General features: G+C 40.2%; 1 protein-coding gene across 2 annotated transcripts in view; it reads right to left on the bottom strand.

Annotated features, from left to right (window-relative positions):
* Window positions 1–93: 93 nt before the first annotated feature.
* tmem184a (transmembrane protein 184a) overlaps window positions 94–17,452 on the bottom strand; it is a 51,114-nt gene continuing 33,755 nt past the window's right edge. Inside the window, exons 6-10 of one of the 2 annotated variants that reach the window (XM_061905275.1) lie at window positions 10,305–10,396; window positions 7,567–7,736; window positions 7,296–7,493; window positions 1,940–2,180; window positions 94–1,759 (exon numbers count right to left, since the gene is read on the bottom strand). In XM_061905275.1, coding sequence (XP_061761259.1) covers window positions 1,954–2,180; window positions 7,296–7,493; window positions 7,567–7,736; window positions 10,305–10,396 — 687 coding nt within the window. In that variant the 3' untranslated portion in view covers window positions 94–1,759; window positions 1,940–1,953. Of the gene's footprint in view, window positions 2,181–7,295; window positions 7,494–7,566; window positions 7,737–10,304; window positions 10,397–17,452 lie in introns of both variants that reach the window. The other variant, XM_061905276.1, reaches the window with a different exon arrangement.

The following is a 17,452-nucleotide window of genomic DNA, read 5'->3' as shown; positions in this document are numbered from 1 at the left end:
CGTCTTCTTTTTTTTTTTTGTACTTGCAAATAAAGCTTCCTCCTTGTTGGAAATGTCGCACACATGGACTCACTTCAATTTAACAGCCACACACACACTCACACGTTTTTATTTCTGCATGAATTCAAATCCAAACACCTCATATGCTGGTCATTTTTTTTGCTCTCTTTTTAATAAACCAGCGATCATTGGCACAAATGAGCACTACGGTATTTGTAATTGTATGTACAAAGGTGTTTAAAGGCCTACTGAAAGCCACTACTACCCACCTCGCAGTCTGATAGTTTATAAATTAATGATGAAATATTAACATTGCAACACATGCCAAAACGGCCGGTTTAGTTTTCTAAATCACAATTTTAAAATTTCGCTCGGAAGTATCATGCATTGTAGAGGAAATTTTGGTCCAGCACCGTTCCCAGCTATAAGTCGTCTCTTTTCATCGCATAATTCCACGGTATTATGGACATCTGTGTTGCTGAATCTTTTTGCAATTTGTTCAATTAATAATGGAGACGTCAAAGAAGAAAGCTGTAGGTGGGAAGTGGTGTATTGCGGCCGCCTTTAGCAACACAAACACAGCCGGTGTTTCCTTGTTTACATTCCCGAAAGATGACGGTGAAACTTTACTATGGAACATGGTTCCCTACCACATGTCAACCGGCAGGTTTCGGTGAGAAAATGGGGGTAATAAGTCGGCTTTTACCGTAGACATGAGCGGAGAGCTTGCGTCGTTCCTCCTGCACCTGTCAGATGCTTCCACCGTGGAGAAGGGGGAAAAATCTCAGCCCGACTCCAACGGCTGCCTTCGCCTCGTCGAGAAACGTGGCTTTCTTTGGAGAGACTGGCGGGCACCACGCCCCTCCGACTTTCAGGTTGAACAGGTACGACAGTATAATCTCACTAAAACACTAGTAACACAATAAGCAGATAAGGGATTTTCCAAAATTATCCTAGTAAATGTGTCTATTAACATCTGAATCGCTCTGCCGTGTAGTTTTTTTTTGTAGTCCTTCACTCTCACTTTCCTCATCCACGAATCTTTCATCCTCGCTCAAATTAATGGGGAAGTCGTCGCTTTCTCGGTCCGAATCGCTCTCGCTGCTGGTGGCCATGATTGTAAACAATGTTCAGATGTGAGGAGCTCCACAACCCGTGACGTCACGCGCACATCGTCTGCTACTTCCGGTACAGGCAAGGCTTTTTTATTAGCGACCAAAAGTTGCCAACTTTATCGTCGATGTTCTCTACTAAATCCTTTCAGCAAAAATATGGCAATATCGCGAAATGATCAAGTATGACACATAGAATGGACCTGCTGTCCCCGTTTGAATAAGAAAATCTCATTTCAGTAGGCCTTTAAGTTACTACATTTGACATTTTTCCCCATGCAAAAAAACATTTTAATATTAGAATACATCAATGAATTCAGTGCATAATTAAAATTGAATTATAAATAGCGGTAATAATAGTGCAGATGCTACAAAATCTGCTGTTTATTTAGACTACTCAAAGTAGTGAAAAAGACCAATCAACTCCCCCTTTGAAGGGTTGGGTCGATTGGATGTCGACATAAAACATGCTGCAGTTTGAAGTACCTGCTCCAAAACCAGTTTGTCTTTTAAGGAATTCCTCCATGATTTGAGAACAAAATGTGTCAAAAATGGCAAATGCTGTCCACTAGATGGCGATCCAAGCCTTTGCCATCATCCGGTAGTCTTTGCTTGTTTGGCTTGCCAGAAACCACCGAGGTATTTTTCTGTGTTTACAATAAAGCCAAGACAGAGAAACCTTGATTGACTGATGTGTTCAAAACTATTGTAAATAAATGTTCATTAAGACCTCTTGTGTCAGTACTAATTCAACAGTTTTTTGTTTTTTTTTTGGTCCTCTGAGAAGCTTTGTTTTCTCTAGGCGCTCGAGGCGAGGACACACGCACCTGCACCCGGCGTCCTAGAACTCGTCGTCAGAGGTGATCAACAGGACTTTGTCCGGCTTGCGGGACTTGAGGGCGCCGGCTTTCCCGTTGGGGCAGGGCGGGACCACCTCCTGCATGGACTGCTGGGTGTACTGCTGGTAGGCGGGGGAGAAGTTGTGGATGGCGTCCTGGACCATGTCGCCCGGGTTGATGGTCTCCTTCAGACCGCTGGAGATGCTCTGCATGGGCGGCATGTTCTCGGCTGGGGGGAGAGAGGATGTCAACGTTGTAGGACCACAGGAAGCGTCGTCACGTCGTGTCATTGTTGGTTTTTACCAGCAGAGGAGCATGTTCGGCAGCGCATACAGTGGGGCAAAAAAAAGTATTTAGTCAGCTACCAAATGTGCAAGTTCTCCCAATTAAAATGATGACAGAGGTCTGGAATTTTCATCATAGGTACACTTCAACTGTGGGAGACAGAATGTGGAAAAAAAATCCAGGAATTCACATTGTAGGAATTTTAAAGAATTTATTTGGTGGAAAATAAGTATTTGGTCAACCATTCAAAGCGGTTTTGGCTCAAAATCTCACGATACATGGCCCCATTCATTCTTTCCTTAACACGGATCAATTGTCCTGTTGCCTTAGCAGAAAAACAGCTCCAAAGCATGATGTTTCCACCCCCATGCTTCGCAGTAGGTATGGTGTTCTTGGGATGCAACTCAGTATTCTTCTTCTTCCAAACACGAGGAGTTGAGTTTATACCAAAATGGATACATGGATGATACAGCAGAGGATTGGGAGAATGTCATGTGGTCAGATGAAATCAAAATAGAACTTTTTGCTATAAACTCAACTCGTCGTGTTTGGAGGAAGAAGAATACTGAGTTGCATCCCAAGAACACCATACCTACTGTGAAGCATGGGGGTGGAAACATCATGCTTTGGGGCTGTTTTTCTGCTAAGGGGACAGGACGATTGATCCGTGTTAAGGAAAGAATGAATGGGGCCATGTATCGTGAGATTTTGAGCCAAAACCGCTTTCAATGGTTGACCAAATACTTATTTTCCACCAAATAAATTCTTTAAAATTCCTACAATGTGAATTCCTGGATTTTTTTTCACATTCTGTCTCTCACAGTTGAAGTGTACCTATGATGAAAATTACAGACCTCTGTCATCATTTTAAGTGGGAGAACTTGCACAATCGGTGGCTGACTAAATACTTTTTTTGCCCCACTGTACACACAGAGTACTTACAAGCAGACACAGTGTGTGGAAAGAAAAAGGAGAACGGATGCATTTTAGCTTAAAAAATAACGATAAAGGTGAAGTTATAACACTGAAACGCCCCCAGGAAGAGGTGCTTTAAGACGTGGCTAACTAGCAAGCGGCTAACGTCCATTCTAAGTATGCAGTGTTTTAGCTACTTCTAAATCACTAATCCTGGTCTCCATGGCGACAAATAAAGTACGTTTCTTACAAGTATTATTATCACTGCAGGACGAGGAATAGCTAAACATGCTTCACTACACAGCTTAGCTCACCAGCGTCAAAATGTAAACAAACGCCATGGGTGGATCTACACCTGACATCCACTGTAATGATACCAAGTACAGGAGCGTATCTGGTCGATACTACTATGGTTACATCAATATTTTTTGGCATCACAACATCTTCTTTTGTTTTTATTAAATGTATATTATGTTTATAAACTCAGGAAATATGTCCCTGGACACATGAGGACTTTGAATATGACCAATGTATGATCCTGTAATGACTTGGTATCGGACCGATGCCCAATTTTTTTGGTATCATCCAAAACTAATGTACAACATCCAAACAACAGAAGTATAAGTGATTATTACATTTTAACAGAAGTGTAGATAGAACATGTTGAAAGAAAAAGTAAGCAGATATTAACAGTAAATGAACAAGTAGATTAATAATTAATTTTCTACCACTTGTCCTTAAAAATGTTGACAAAATAATAGGTGTATAAAAGACACAAAATGTTACTGCATATGTCAGCAGACTATTTAGGAGCCTTTGTTTGTTTACTTACAAAAAAAACAAGTTGTCTTGCATTTTTACTATTTTATTTAAGGACACAATTGCAATAAGAAACATATGTTTAATGTACCCTAAGATTTGTGTTAAAATAAAGCCAAAAAATAAAACATTTTGTGGTCCGCTTTATTTAGAAAAGTTCGGAAAAGGTATCGAAATACATTTTTGTACCAGTACCAAAATATTGGTATCAGGACAACACTAGTTCATACAAATAACGAGAAACGCAGATTTGTCATTAAATATATGTATCACATTAGTTTAGCCTTTTTAAACACAGTACATATCATCTGCTCCGCTGCTCCCAGTCTGTGAAACGCTCTCCCTGACCACCTGAGGGCACCTCAGACTGTGGATGCTTTTAAAAAAGGCTTAAAAACCCATCTTTTTAAAAAAAAAAAGCCTTTTTATAGACATGCATGCTGGTTCTAGCTATTGGGCTGTTTCTAGTTTTTATTTATTTTTATTATCTTTTTATTACTAGTATCGTTATTTTTGTTTTACACTGTGGCACTTTGAGGTTGTTTGCTCAACGTAAAGTGCTTTTTTTTTTTACAAATAAAATCTATTAATATTATTATTATTGCAATTCTGCAAACTATACAATGACAGAGAGACAAGCGGTATAAAATGGTTGAATGGATGGATATTGACGCTGCCTTGGCCACACCCACAGAGCAATTACTATTTGACTAGTTGGCAACACATGTGCATAGTAGTGTTGTCCCGATACCAATATGTTGGTATCGGGACAAAAATGTATTTTGATACTTTTCGGTACTTTTCTAAATAAAGAGGACAATAAAAATAGCTTTATTGGCTTTATTTCAACAAAAAAATCTTCGGGTACATTAAACATATGTTTATTATTGCAAGTTAGTCCTTAAATAAAATAGTGAACATACTAGACAACTTGTCTTTTAGTAGTAAGTAAACAAACACAGGCTCTTAATTAGTCTGCTGACTTATGCAGTAACATATTGTGTCATTTATACACCTATTATTCTGTCAACATTAAAAAAGACAAGCGGTAAAAAATTAATTATTAATCTACTTGTCCATTTACTGTTAATATCTGCTTACTTTCTCTTCTAAAATGTTGGTTGGATGACCGGTTCTTTTTTAGAGGTGGTATAGTACCGAATATGATTCATTAGTACCGCGGTACTATCCCGTACAACAGGGGTCACCAACCTCTTTGAAAGCAAGAGCTACTTCTTAGGTACTGATTAATGCGAAGAGCTACCAGTTTGATACACACTTAAGTAAATTGCCAGAAACAGCCAATTTGCTCATTTTACCTTTAATAAATAAATCTATATAGATAAAAAAAAAAAAGGTATTTCTGTCTGTCATTCCGTCGTACATTTATTTTCCTTTACGGAAGTTTTTTTTGTGGAGAATAAATGATGAAAAAAAACACTTAATTGAACAGTTTAAAAGAGGAGAAAACACGGAAAAAATGAAAATTTAATTTTGAAACATAGTTTATCTTCAATTTCGACTCTTTAAAAGTCAAAATTCAACTGAAAAAAATGAAGAGAAGAATTTCTGGAACATCATTAGTAATTTTTCCTGATTAAGATTAATTTTAGAATTTTAATTACATGTTTTAAATAGGTTAAAATCCAATCTGCACTTTGTTAGAATATATAACAAATTGGACCGAGCTATATTTCTAACAAAGAAAAATCATTATTTCTTATAGATTTTCCAGAACAAAACATTTAAAAGAAATTCAAAAGACTTTGAAATACGATTTAAATTTAATTCTACAGATTTTCTGGATTTTCCAGAATATTTTTTAAAAATTTTAATCATAATAAGTTTGAAGAAATATTTCACAAATATTATTCGTCGAAAAAACAGAAGCTAAAATGAAGAATTAAATTAACATGTATTTATTATTCGCTGCTCCTCCACATGGAGAGGAGCCAGATGAGGTGGTTCGGGCATCTGGTCAGGATGCCACCCGAACGCCTCCCTGGTGAGGTGTTTAGGGCACGTCCAGCCGGTAGGAGGCCTCGGGGAAGACCCAGGACACGTTGGGAAGACTATGTCTCCCGGCTGGCCTGGGAACGCCTCGGGATCCCCCGGGAAGAGCTAGACGAAGTGGCTGGAGATAGGGAAGTCTGGGCTTCCCTGCTTAGGCTGCTGCCCCCGCGACCCGACCTCGGATAAGCGGAAGATGATGGATGGATGGATGGATGGATATTTATTATTCTTTAAAATAAAAAAATTTAAAAATTACTTGAACATTGATTTAAATTGTCAGGAAAGAAGAGGAAGGAATTTAAAAAGGTAAACAATGTGTTTAAAAATCCTAAAATCATTTTTACGGTTGTATTTTTGCTCTAAAATTGTCTTTCTGAAAGTTATAAGAAGCAAAGTAAAAAAATGAATGAATTTATTTTAAGCAAGTGAAGACAAAGTCTTTAAAATATTTTCTTGGGTTTTCAAATTCTATTTGAGTTTTGTCTCTCTTAGAATTAAAAATGTTGAGTAAAGCGAGACCAGCTTGCTAGTAAATAAATACAATGTAAAAAATAGAGGCAGCTCACTGGTAAGTGCTGCTATTTGAGCTATTTTTAGAACAGGCCAGCGGGCGACTCATCTGGTCCTTACGGGCCACCACAGTGGATATGTTTATTTTACTTTTTATTCATAGCTGTATGTAGAAGTGTCTGGTTGTATCTGCTGCTTTAATGTCTTTAATGTCCTCTGTGTTCTTTGATGTTTCCCTCTTACACACATGGAAGAGGGATGTGTACTATGGCTATGAGTTGTTGTTGTTTTTTTTTTTTTTTTTTTTTCCCTTGGCCTCAGTCTGCACCCCCACTCCAGGGCCTAGGCTAAGACCGATTTTTTAATTTTATTTTAATCTTCTATTTTTTTTTTTTTCATCCCCCCCCCCCCCCGGTTTATCCGTATGTCATCTTTTTTTGTAAGGGGCGCTGGAAGCCGGCAGACCCGTCAGCGATCCTGTTCTGTCTCCCTGTAATGTTTGTCTGATCTTGAATGGGATTGTGCTGAAAATTGTAATTTTCCCGAAGGAACTCTCCTGACGGAATAAATAAAGTACTATCTATCTATCTATCTATCTATCTATCTATCTACGGGCGACATTGGTGACCCCTGCCCTACAACCATAGTGCATAGCGAGTTAAGTTATTTCGAGAATTATGTTCCTGTCGCTGCATTTTCAGTGGATAGTTCATCTTTACTGCCATGCAAACTGTACACTGACTACTCTAACATTCATACACATTCCATTTCACGCATAAGAGAGAGGGAGGACGCGTCTCACCTGGCACGTCGTTCTTCTTCTCCTGGTACACCGTGCATGTGAAGGCGTATCGCAGGGCGATGGCGGCAAAGAACATCTCGATGCAAATGATGAAGTTCTGCCAGCCGGCCGCCACGGTGCCGGCGCCCACCTCGTGTCCGTCGATGTAGAGCGCCTTGGGGATGACGCCGCAGCGCTCCAGGATGGCGAGAACCATTCCTGGAGGACGCCGACAGTTACGTGCGATGTCATCTCGAAAAGGAAAAAAAAATGCAGAGCGGCCGGAACTTACCTTGCCAGAAGGATAAGAAGATGACGGACTTGATGGTGAGGAACTTGAGCACGGGCTCGTACGGCCGGAGGAGGTCGCTGGTGGCAAAGAAGAAGAGGAAGAGGGCGTAGAGCGCCAGGCTGACGGAGAAGTTGTAGATGATGGTGATGTACAGGTAGCCGCCGTTCACGCTGCACACAAGGAGAAAACACCTCTGGTCACATCATTTGCTAACCTTTGAATGTCAATTTAAGGCCTTTGTGTTCTTTGATGTTTCCCTCTTACACACATGCTTATGTGTGATATGACTAGGAGTTTTTCTCCCCCCTTGGCCTCAGTCTGGACCCCTTCTCCAGGGGCCCAGGCTTACAATGAATATTTTTTTCTCACCCCCCCCAGCGTTGACCTGTTTCTCACCTTTTTGTAAGGGGCGCCAGAAGTTAGCAAACCCGTCAGCGATCCTGTTCGTCTCTTAGTAATGCTTGATCCTGTTCTGTCTCCCTGTAATGTTTGATCCTGTTCTGTCTCCCTTTAATGTTTGATCCTGTGCTGTGTCCCTTTAATGTTTGATCCTGTGCTGTGTCCCTTTAATGTTTGATCCTGTGCTGTGTCCCTTTAATGTTTGATCCTGTGCTGTGTCCCTTTAATGTTTGATCCTGTGCTGTGTCCCTTTAATGTTTGATCCTGTTCTGTGTCCCTTTAATGTTTGATCCTGTGCTATGTCCCTTTAATGTTTGATCCTGTTCTGTCTCCCTTTAATGTTTGATCCTGTGCTGTGTCCCTTTAATGCTTGATCCTGTTCTGTCTCCCTGTAATGTTTGATTATGTTCTGTCTCCCTGTAATGTTTGATCATGTTCTGTCTCCCTGTAATGTTTGATCCTGTTCTGTCTCCCTTTAATTTTTGATCCTGTGCTGTGTCCCTTTAATGTTTGATCCTGTGCTGTGTCCCTTTAATGTTTGATCCTGTGCTGTGTCCCTTTAATGTTTGATCCTGTTCTGTGTCCCTTTAATGTTTGATCCTGTTCGGTCTCCCTGTAATGTTTGATCCTGTGCTATGTCCCTTTAATGTTTGATCCTGTTCTGTCTCCCTTTAATGTTTGATTCTGTGCTGTGTCCCTTTAATGCTTGATCCTGTTCTGTCTCCCTGTAATGTTTGATTATGTTCTGTCTCCCTGTAATGTTTGATCCTGTTCTGTCTTCCTGTAATGTTTGATCCTGTTCTGTGTCCCTTTAATGTTTGATCCTCTTCTGTCTCCCTGTAATGTTTGATCTTGTTCTGTCTCCCTGTAATGTGTGATCCTGTTTTTTCTACCTGTAATGTGTGATCCTGTTTTTCCTCCCTGTAATGTGTGATCCTGTTTTTTCTCCCTGTAATGTTTGATCCTGTTCTGTCTCCCTGTAATGGTTGATCCTGTTCTGTCTCCCTGTAATGTTTGGTCCTGTTCTGTCTCCCTGTAATGTTTGATCCTCTTCTGTCTCCCTGTAATGTTTGATCCTGTTCTGTCTCCCTGTAATGTTTAATCCTGTTCTGTCTCCCTGTAATGTTTGATCCTGTTCTGTGTCCCTTTAATGTTTGATCCTGTTCTGTCTCCCTGTAATGTTTGATCCTGTTCCGTCTCCCTGTAATGTTTGATCTTGTTCCGTCTCTCTGTAATGTTTGATCCTGTTCAGTCTCCCTGTAATGTTTGATCCTGTTCTGTCTCCCTGTAATGTTTGCCTGGTCTTGAATGGGATTGTGCTGAAAATCTTAATTTCCGCTCGGGGATTATTAAAGTATTTCTGATTCTGGTTATCAACGCCTACAGCTGCCAGCACTAAAAGATGAGCCTGCTTTGATGCTAAAATAAATTCTATGTTAAGATGTTGTATCTTATTTTTGTATCATATTGTATATGTATTGTGTGATTTTATTCATTTCCTCTCTTTTTCTGTTCTTTTTCTTTTAAATTGTAATTTTAATGCCTTTTTTTACGTCATGAATAGGGGACTACAGATAAAAACTAGCCTTCTGGCTAATTCTGCCTTTTTTTTAACCAGGTGTAGTCATGTGTTTTATGAAATTGCATTGTCCCCTTTGAAATAAATTGACACAACAAATTTGCATGTATGTTTTGTGGAATGTTCCATACAACATTCTCTGTACAGTTTTAAACAGCTCTACGATAGCGACAGTTTGACCCTGGAACAGATTCTTTATATTCCTATTATTTCATTTTGGGGAAATTAATTTTAAAAATCCAATCAGCGCTTCATAAGGGATCGTTGTATTTGTAGAGACATCGAGTATTTGCAGCCACACATCACAGCTGTTAGTGTTCCACCAAGCAGCTAATAGTCTGTTCATATTACTCATTCCTGCTTGCATCTGATCAAATCGTTTGTGTTTATTTAATTGTCAGCCTGCCTTCCGGGTTCCAAAGGACCTCTCTGAGAACTGTGGAGACTAATTACTTCTGAGGCTCAGTAAACAATCTGTGAATCATCACGCCGTTTAGGAGAAAATAATCTGACATTCTCCACTTAAACATAGAGTCTTTCTATCTTTCAAACTGGCGTTAAGAGGTGGGCGGCGCAGAGCTCACACGGCTGAAGTTTTTAGAGGTAAACACAGCTGGCAGAAAGACGGACTAAGTGGGAATATAAAGAGAAGACACTGGCGGGATGGGACTTGACTCGAGAGCTGATGGGGAGCTTGGTGATCTATCAAGCATCTCCAGCTGTAACCTCTCCTCATATGCATTGTAAGACGAATACTCACTTAAAATCTCCATCGTGGTATTTTCCGTAGGCCTGCAGGAGGATGGTGATGGCCGCCATGATGGGCTTGACGATGCAGTATTGAAGCGTCGCCTGGGAAACACACACACACACACACACACACACACACACACACACACACACACACACACACACACACACACACACACAATAAAGCAATCAGACTATAAATAAGTTTGCATTTATTATAAGTTGCAAGAAGGCTAGCTACCGGACACTGCGTTAGACACACTTATGCAATAGACCAGTGGTTCTGTATACTCTAGCCTTTAAATAGACCTCCTTTTTAGACCAGTTGATCTGCCGCTTCTTTTCTTTCTCCTATGTCCCCCCCTCCCTTGTGGAGGGGGTCCGGTCCGATGACCATGGATGAAGTACTGGCTGTCCAGAGTCGAGACCCAGGATGGACCGCTCGCCTGTATCGGTTGGGGACATCTCTACGCTGCTGATCCGCCTCCGCTTGAGATGGTTTCCTGTGGACGGGACTCTCGCTGCTGTCTTGGATCCGCTTGAACTGAACTCACGCGGCTGTGTTGGAGCCACTATGGATTGAACTTTCACAGTATCATGTTAGACCCGCTCGACATCCATTGCTTTCGGTCCCCTAGAGGGGGGGGGGGTTGCCCACATCTGAGGTCCTCTCCAAGGTTTCTCATAGTCAGCATTGTCACTGGCGTCCCACTGGATGTGAATTCTCCCTGCCCACTGGGTGTGAATTTTCCTTGCCCTTTTGTGGGTTCTTCCGAGGATGTTGTAGTCGTAATGATTTGTGCAGTCCTTTGAGACATTTGTGATTTGGGGCTATATAAATAAACATTGATTGATTGATTGATTGATTGTTTTATTTTTCAATAAGTCTCTCAGTTGCTTTCCAGCAATTGTCTTTTCCTCTTTCGTTCTCGCTCGCGCTCTGGCTCTAGCCCCAACCCTGTCTCTCCTCCTGGCTGCTGCTTATAACAGAGCAACAGGTGATTAGATAACAAGGCCCAGGTGGGCCATCTACACACTTGTCGCTGAATTTGAGGCCGGTCCTGGCACACCCTATTTCGCTGCAGGCCCGCAGGCCACGTCCCCTCCACTGTTAGCTTCATAATAACAATGACAAAGAATAAGAGACCTATTATTGTCTAGAAATGTTGGTCTTACTTAAAAATGCACGCGTTTAGTTGTGTTCAGTGTTAAAAAAAAATATAATATGGCTCTTACGGAAATACTGTTTAAAATATTTGGCTTTTTGGCTCTCTCAGCAAAAAAGGTTCCCGACCCCTGCTCTAACAAGAGCATTTTTGGTTGAAAAAAAGGAGATAAAGAAGTAAAATACAGCACTATGTCATCAGTTTCTGATTTATAAAATTGTATAACAGTGCAAAATGTTGCTAATTTGTAGTGGTCTTTCTTGAACTATTTGGAAAAAATATATATAAAAATAGCTAGAAACTTGTTGAAAAATAAACAAGTGATTCAATTATAAATAAAGATTTCTACACATACCGTTTTTCCTTGAATTGCCGCAGGGCATATAGTACGCCACGGGCGTTTCCTCTTGGCTGCGGGCGCACCACCGCACGGCTGCAGGAGATTTGTAATCAGCGCACCTGCCTGGGATGAACGGGGCTGCCTTCATAAGCTCGCACAACCTGCTATAGTTTTCAAATGGTGTACCGTAAGCCAGTGGTTCTCAAATGGGGGTACGCGTACCCCTGGGGGTACTTGAAGGTATGCCAAGGGGTACGTGAGATTTTTTTTTACATATTCTAAAAATAGCAACAATTCAAAAATATATTTATTGAATAATACTTCAACAAAATATGAATGTAGGTTCATAAACTGTGGAAAAAAAATACAACAATGTTGACAGCTAGATTTTTTGTGGACATGTTCCATTAATATTGAAGTTAAAGATTTCTTATTTTGTGAAGAAATGTTTAGAATTAAGTTCATGAATCCAGATGGATCTCCAAAAGAGGGCATTTTAAGTTGATGATTACTTCTGTGTAGGAATATCTATTTCTAATTGAATCTCTTGTTTATTTTCAACAAGTTTTTAGTTATTTTTATATCTTTTTTTTCCAAAAAGTTCAAGAAAGACCTTTGATTGATTGATACTTTTATTAGTAGATTGCACAGTACAGTACATATTCCGTACAATTGACCACTAAATGGTAACACCCCAATAAGTTTTTCAACTTGTTTAAGTCGGGGTCCACGTTAATCAATTCATGGTACAAATATATACTATCAACATAATACAGTCATCACACAAGTTAATCATCATAGTATGTACATTGAATTATTTACATTATTTACAATCCGGGGGGTGGGATGAGGAGCTTTGGTTGATATCAGAACTTCAGTCATCAACAATTGCATCAACAGAGAAATGTGGACATTGAAACAGTGTAGGTCTTATTTAGTAGGATATGTACAGCCAGCAGAGAACATAGTGAGTTCACATAGCATAAGAACAAGTATATACATTAGAAGTACATCTGAGTTGTTTATAATCCGGGGAGATGGGATGTGAATGGAGGAGGGTATTAGTAAAGTGTTGAAGTTGCCTGGAGGTGTTGTTTTAAAGCGGTTTTGAAGGAATATAGAGATGCACTTACTTTTATACCTGTTGAGAGTGCATTCCACATTGATGTGGCATAGAAAGAGAATGAGTTAAGACCTTTGTTAGATCGAAATCTGGGTTTAACGTGGTTTGTGGAGCTCCCCCTGGTGTTGTGGTTATGGCGAAGTAGTTTGACATGTACTTCGATATCAAGGAGGTGTAGCGGATTTTATAGACCAGGCTCAGTGCAAGTTGTTTTACTCTGTCCTCCGACCTGAGCCAGCCCACTTTGGAGAAGTGGGTTGGATTGAGGTGTGATCTGGGGTGGAGGTCTAAAAGTAACCGCTACCAATGAGTAATATTTTGCACTGTTATACAATTGAATAAATCAGAAACTGATGACATAGTGCTGCATTTTACTTCCGTATCTCTTTTTTTCCCAAACAAAAATGCACGGTCACTCTGCCTGGCTCTAGACAGCACCGACACTCAACAACAACACATCATTTGCCGACTATAATTGCTGGTTAATAATATTTTTAACCCAAATAGACAGTATCTCACTGCACACTCGGCAAAGTGGTTGAAAAACGCTGGCATACAGGTTATACGGAACAGCAGTTCACATCTTTGATGCCCACTTTATTGCATAATGAGTCCTTAATTAGAAGGGGGAAAAATCTCAAGGATGGTTTGAGTAGACAGATGTCGGCCGGGTCGGGTTAGGAGTGCAGGCGAAGGAGCAATAACGGGTAAATTCTATAAGAGAGTCTGTGCTTGTCCTTTGGCCTGCTCTGACGCCAGCAAAGAAAAACAAGTTTTGCATGATAGTGTCTGACAAGCGTGACATTCAGGGGGGACACAGTCCACGTCCAAGAAGTCAACGGCGGGCCTGCTGCCTCAAATTAATTGAGAGAGAGGGTACCCAGCATGCATTTGTGCAGAGTGTCTTTTTTTCCAACAGCTTTAACATTTAATTATTCACTTGCGGCCACTTTGTGAGCTCCTTTTATATTATATATTTTACAAAGAAGGGAATCAAACAGTCCAGTGGTTTGGGAAGAAAGTAGACATGCATTAAGAGTCAGTGTTCTATGTTGCTTAGCGCAATGGCAACCTGCTGGCATTTTCCATTAAAACATGACGAAATCAATTTTTTCATGATCAATTCCCAGCTTGAAACAACCCCTAAGCCTTTACTTTTTTATGGTACGGTTTGCACTTTGGAGTTCCCGGCCATAATTTGCTGGTGGCAACTATCGACAGGACACATTTGTCACGTTCTCCTGAGTATTCATTAGGAGCAAAGCTGCTATTCTGTGACTTACAGTACGATCGCTCCTATCCAGAGCTCAGCATCTAAAATTGATGAGTATCTGACTTATTTAACCCTTGTGTAATGTTCATTTTGTTGTTACTAAGCCAGCGTTTGTGGGTCTGATGGACCCCTTGCATTTTGTGGCTTTTAATGCGCACGGACAATTTATCTGCCAGTTTCTGCATCCCACAGGGAATATTCTTTTGGTTTCTGCACCTGCGGTTCCCACACAAGGTTGCAACATTGTTTGTCAACACTGTCTGCTCTCATTTTCACGCACATTTGACCCTCTGATGTTCTGTGTACCTACACTCTGTCCCAGATGTTTATAGGGATAAGGTAAACATCTGTTCAGTATTTTAACATAAAAATGTTGATTGTTTGACATTAAAAGCCACAAAATGCAACGGGTCCATCAGACCCACAAACGCTGGCTGAGTAACAACAATATTAACTTTGCACGGAAAAATTTTCTGCCGGTTTCTGCATCCCACAGGGATTCTTCTTTTGTGTTTCTGCACTTGCGGTTCCTACACAGAGTTGCAACATTGTTTGTCAACACTGTCTGCTCTCATTTTCTCGCACATTTGACCCTCTGATGTTCTGTGTACCTACACTCTGTCCCAGATGTTTATTGGGATAATGTAAACATCTGTTCAGTATTTTAACATAAAAATGTTTGATTGTGAGCCATTAAAAGACACAAAATGCAACGGGTCCATCACACCCACAAACGCTGTCTGAGTAACAACAATATTAACTTTGCACGGAAAATTTCTCTGCCGGTTTTTGCATCCCACAGGGATTCTTCTTTTGTGTTTCTGCACTTGCGGTTCCTACACAGAGTTGCAACATTGTTTGTCAACACTGTCTCCTCTCATTTTCTCGCACATTTGACCCTCTCATGTACTGTGTGTGTACATACACTCTGTCCTCCTCCTGTCTAGGCATGCTGTGTGTGTGTGGGTGTGGTAAAAAGAACATCAATTTGTACATTTCTATTAGCCCTGGGTCTAGTGTATATGTAATAAAAATGTGTATGGGGGTCATAGCGTGTGGTCATTAAATATGTATTCTGGTATATGTTCTTCACAAAAAATGAGCCAAAGTCAGTGAGTCTCAGTTTGAAAAATTCATTAATTGTATCATTTTTCTTTTAATAGAAAATGAAAACGGGTCCCACAGACCCGCCCACACATGGGTTAAGCTCATGAAAATTGTTATTCACAGGACATATTTTATCCATTGCTTCTGAGGTTTTTGCATTGTTTAAGTCGATTCAACTGTAACATTTATTAGCGGTGTCTTGATCCGACATTGACATCGGTCCAAACGGATATGCAAGTATCTGATTATATTCGCTTGCATGTAAAATGTCAGTTACAACTAATCCCGTTAACATCTAAATGTCCTCCAACAAGCACACAACATTGGTCTTCTCTTCTTTTTAAGTCAAGTCATTTACAAAATGTAAACACGGTAGACTATATTCTACTAGGAGATAGCAGTTACACAACAGCAAAGCACACAATAGCACACAAGCTAGTAGGGTTGTACGGTATACCGGTACTAGTATAATATCACGGTACTAATGAATCAAAAACGGTACTCTGTTTGGAAAGTTTGCCGGTTCGCCATATTTTTTTTTCCCGTCACATTGCTGATTTTACAAGCAGAGGAGCATGTTCGGCAGTGCACAATCACAGAGTACTTACAAGCAGACACAGTGTGTAGAGAGAAAAGGGAGAAAGGACGCATTTTGGCTTAAAAACTAAGGATAAATGTGAAGTGATGACAACGAAACGCCCTCAGGAAGAGGTGCTTTAAGACATGGCTCGCTAGTTAACGGCTAATGTCCATCCGCAATCAGCAGTGTTTTAGCTACTTCTAAATCACTAATCCTGGTCTCCGTGGCGACAATTAAAGTAAGTTTCTTACAAGTATCATCCCTGCAGGACGAGGAATAGCGAAACATGCTTCACTACACACCGTAGGAGGATAACATAGCTCACCAGCATCACAATGTAAACAAATGCCACACCTGACATCCACTGTAATGATACCAAGTCCAAGAGCGTATCCAGTCAATACTACTATTATTATATCAATATTTTTTATCGTCATAAAATTATGTTTATAAACTCAGGAAATACGTCGCTGGACACATGAGGACTTAATTTATGACTAATGTATGACCCTCTAACTAACTTAGAAAAACTTTAATGATCCACAACAATAATTGAAAAACTACTTGGTATCGGATCGATACCTAAATTTGTGGTATCATCCAAAACTAATGTAAAGTATCCAAACAACAACAGAATAAGTGATTATTACATATTAACACAAGTGTAGATAGAACATGTTAAAACGGAAAATAAGCAGATATTTACAGTAAATGACCAAGTGTGAAGTGAAGTGAATTATATTTATATAGCGCTTTTCTCTAGTGACTCAAAGCGCTTTACATGGTGAAACCCAATATCTAAGTTACATTTAAACCAGCGTGGGTGGCACTGGGAGCAGGTGGGTAAAGTGTCTTGCCCGAGGACACAACGGCAGTGACTAGGATGGCGGAAGCGGGAATCGAACCTGCAACCCTCAAGTTGCTGGCACGGCCACTCTACCAACCGAGTGGATTAATAATCTGTTTTTACAGCTTGTCCTTTATAATTTTGACAACATAATAGAATGGGGAATGACACAATATGTTACTGCATACATAAGCAGACTAATTAGGAGCTTTTGTTACTCACTTACTACTAAAAGACAAGTTGTCTAGTATGTTCACTATTTTATTTAAGGAGATAATTGCAATAAAAAACATATGTTTAATGTACCCTAACATGTTTTGTTAATATAAAGTCAATAATGCCATTTTTGTGGGCCCCTTTATTTAAAAAAATATCAAAAAGAATTAAAATATATTTTTTGGAACCGATACCAAAATATTGGTATCGAGACAACCCTACATATGTACTGCATTCCCTTAATTGAACAATTTTGCAGTCTAAACCATCCATCCATTTTCTACCGCTTGTCCCATTTGGGGTAGCGGGGGGGTGCTGGAGCCTATCTCAGCTGCATTCGGGTGGAAGGCTGGGTACACCCTGGACAAGTCGCCACCTCATCGCAGGGCCAACACTGATAGACAGACAACATTCACACACTAGGGACCATTTAGTGTTGCCAATCAACCTATCCCCAGGTGCATGTTTTTGGAGGCGGGAGGAAGCCGGAGTAGCCGGAGGGAACC

This window comes from Nerophis ophidion, linkage group LG07, assembly GCF_033978795.1.
Source record: "Nerophis ophidion isolate RoL-2023_Sa linkage group LG07, RoL_Noph_v1.0, whole genome shotgun sequence".
Taxonomy (NCBI): domain Eukaryota; kingdom Metazoa; phylum Chordata; class Actinopteri; order Syngnathiformes; family Syngnathidae; genus Nerophis; species Nerophis ophidion.
This window is presented reverse-complemented; position numbering and strand designations above follow the sequence as displayed.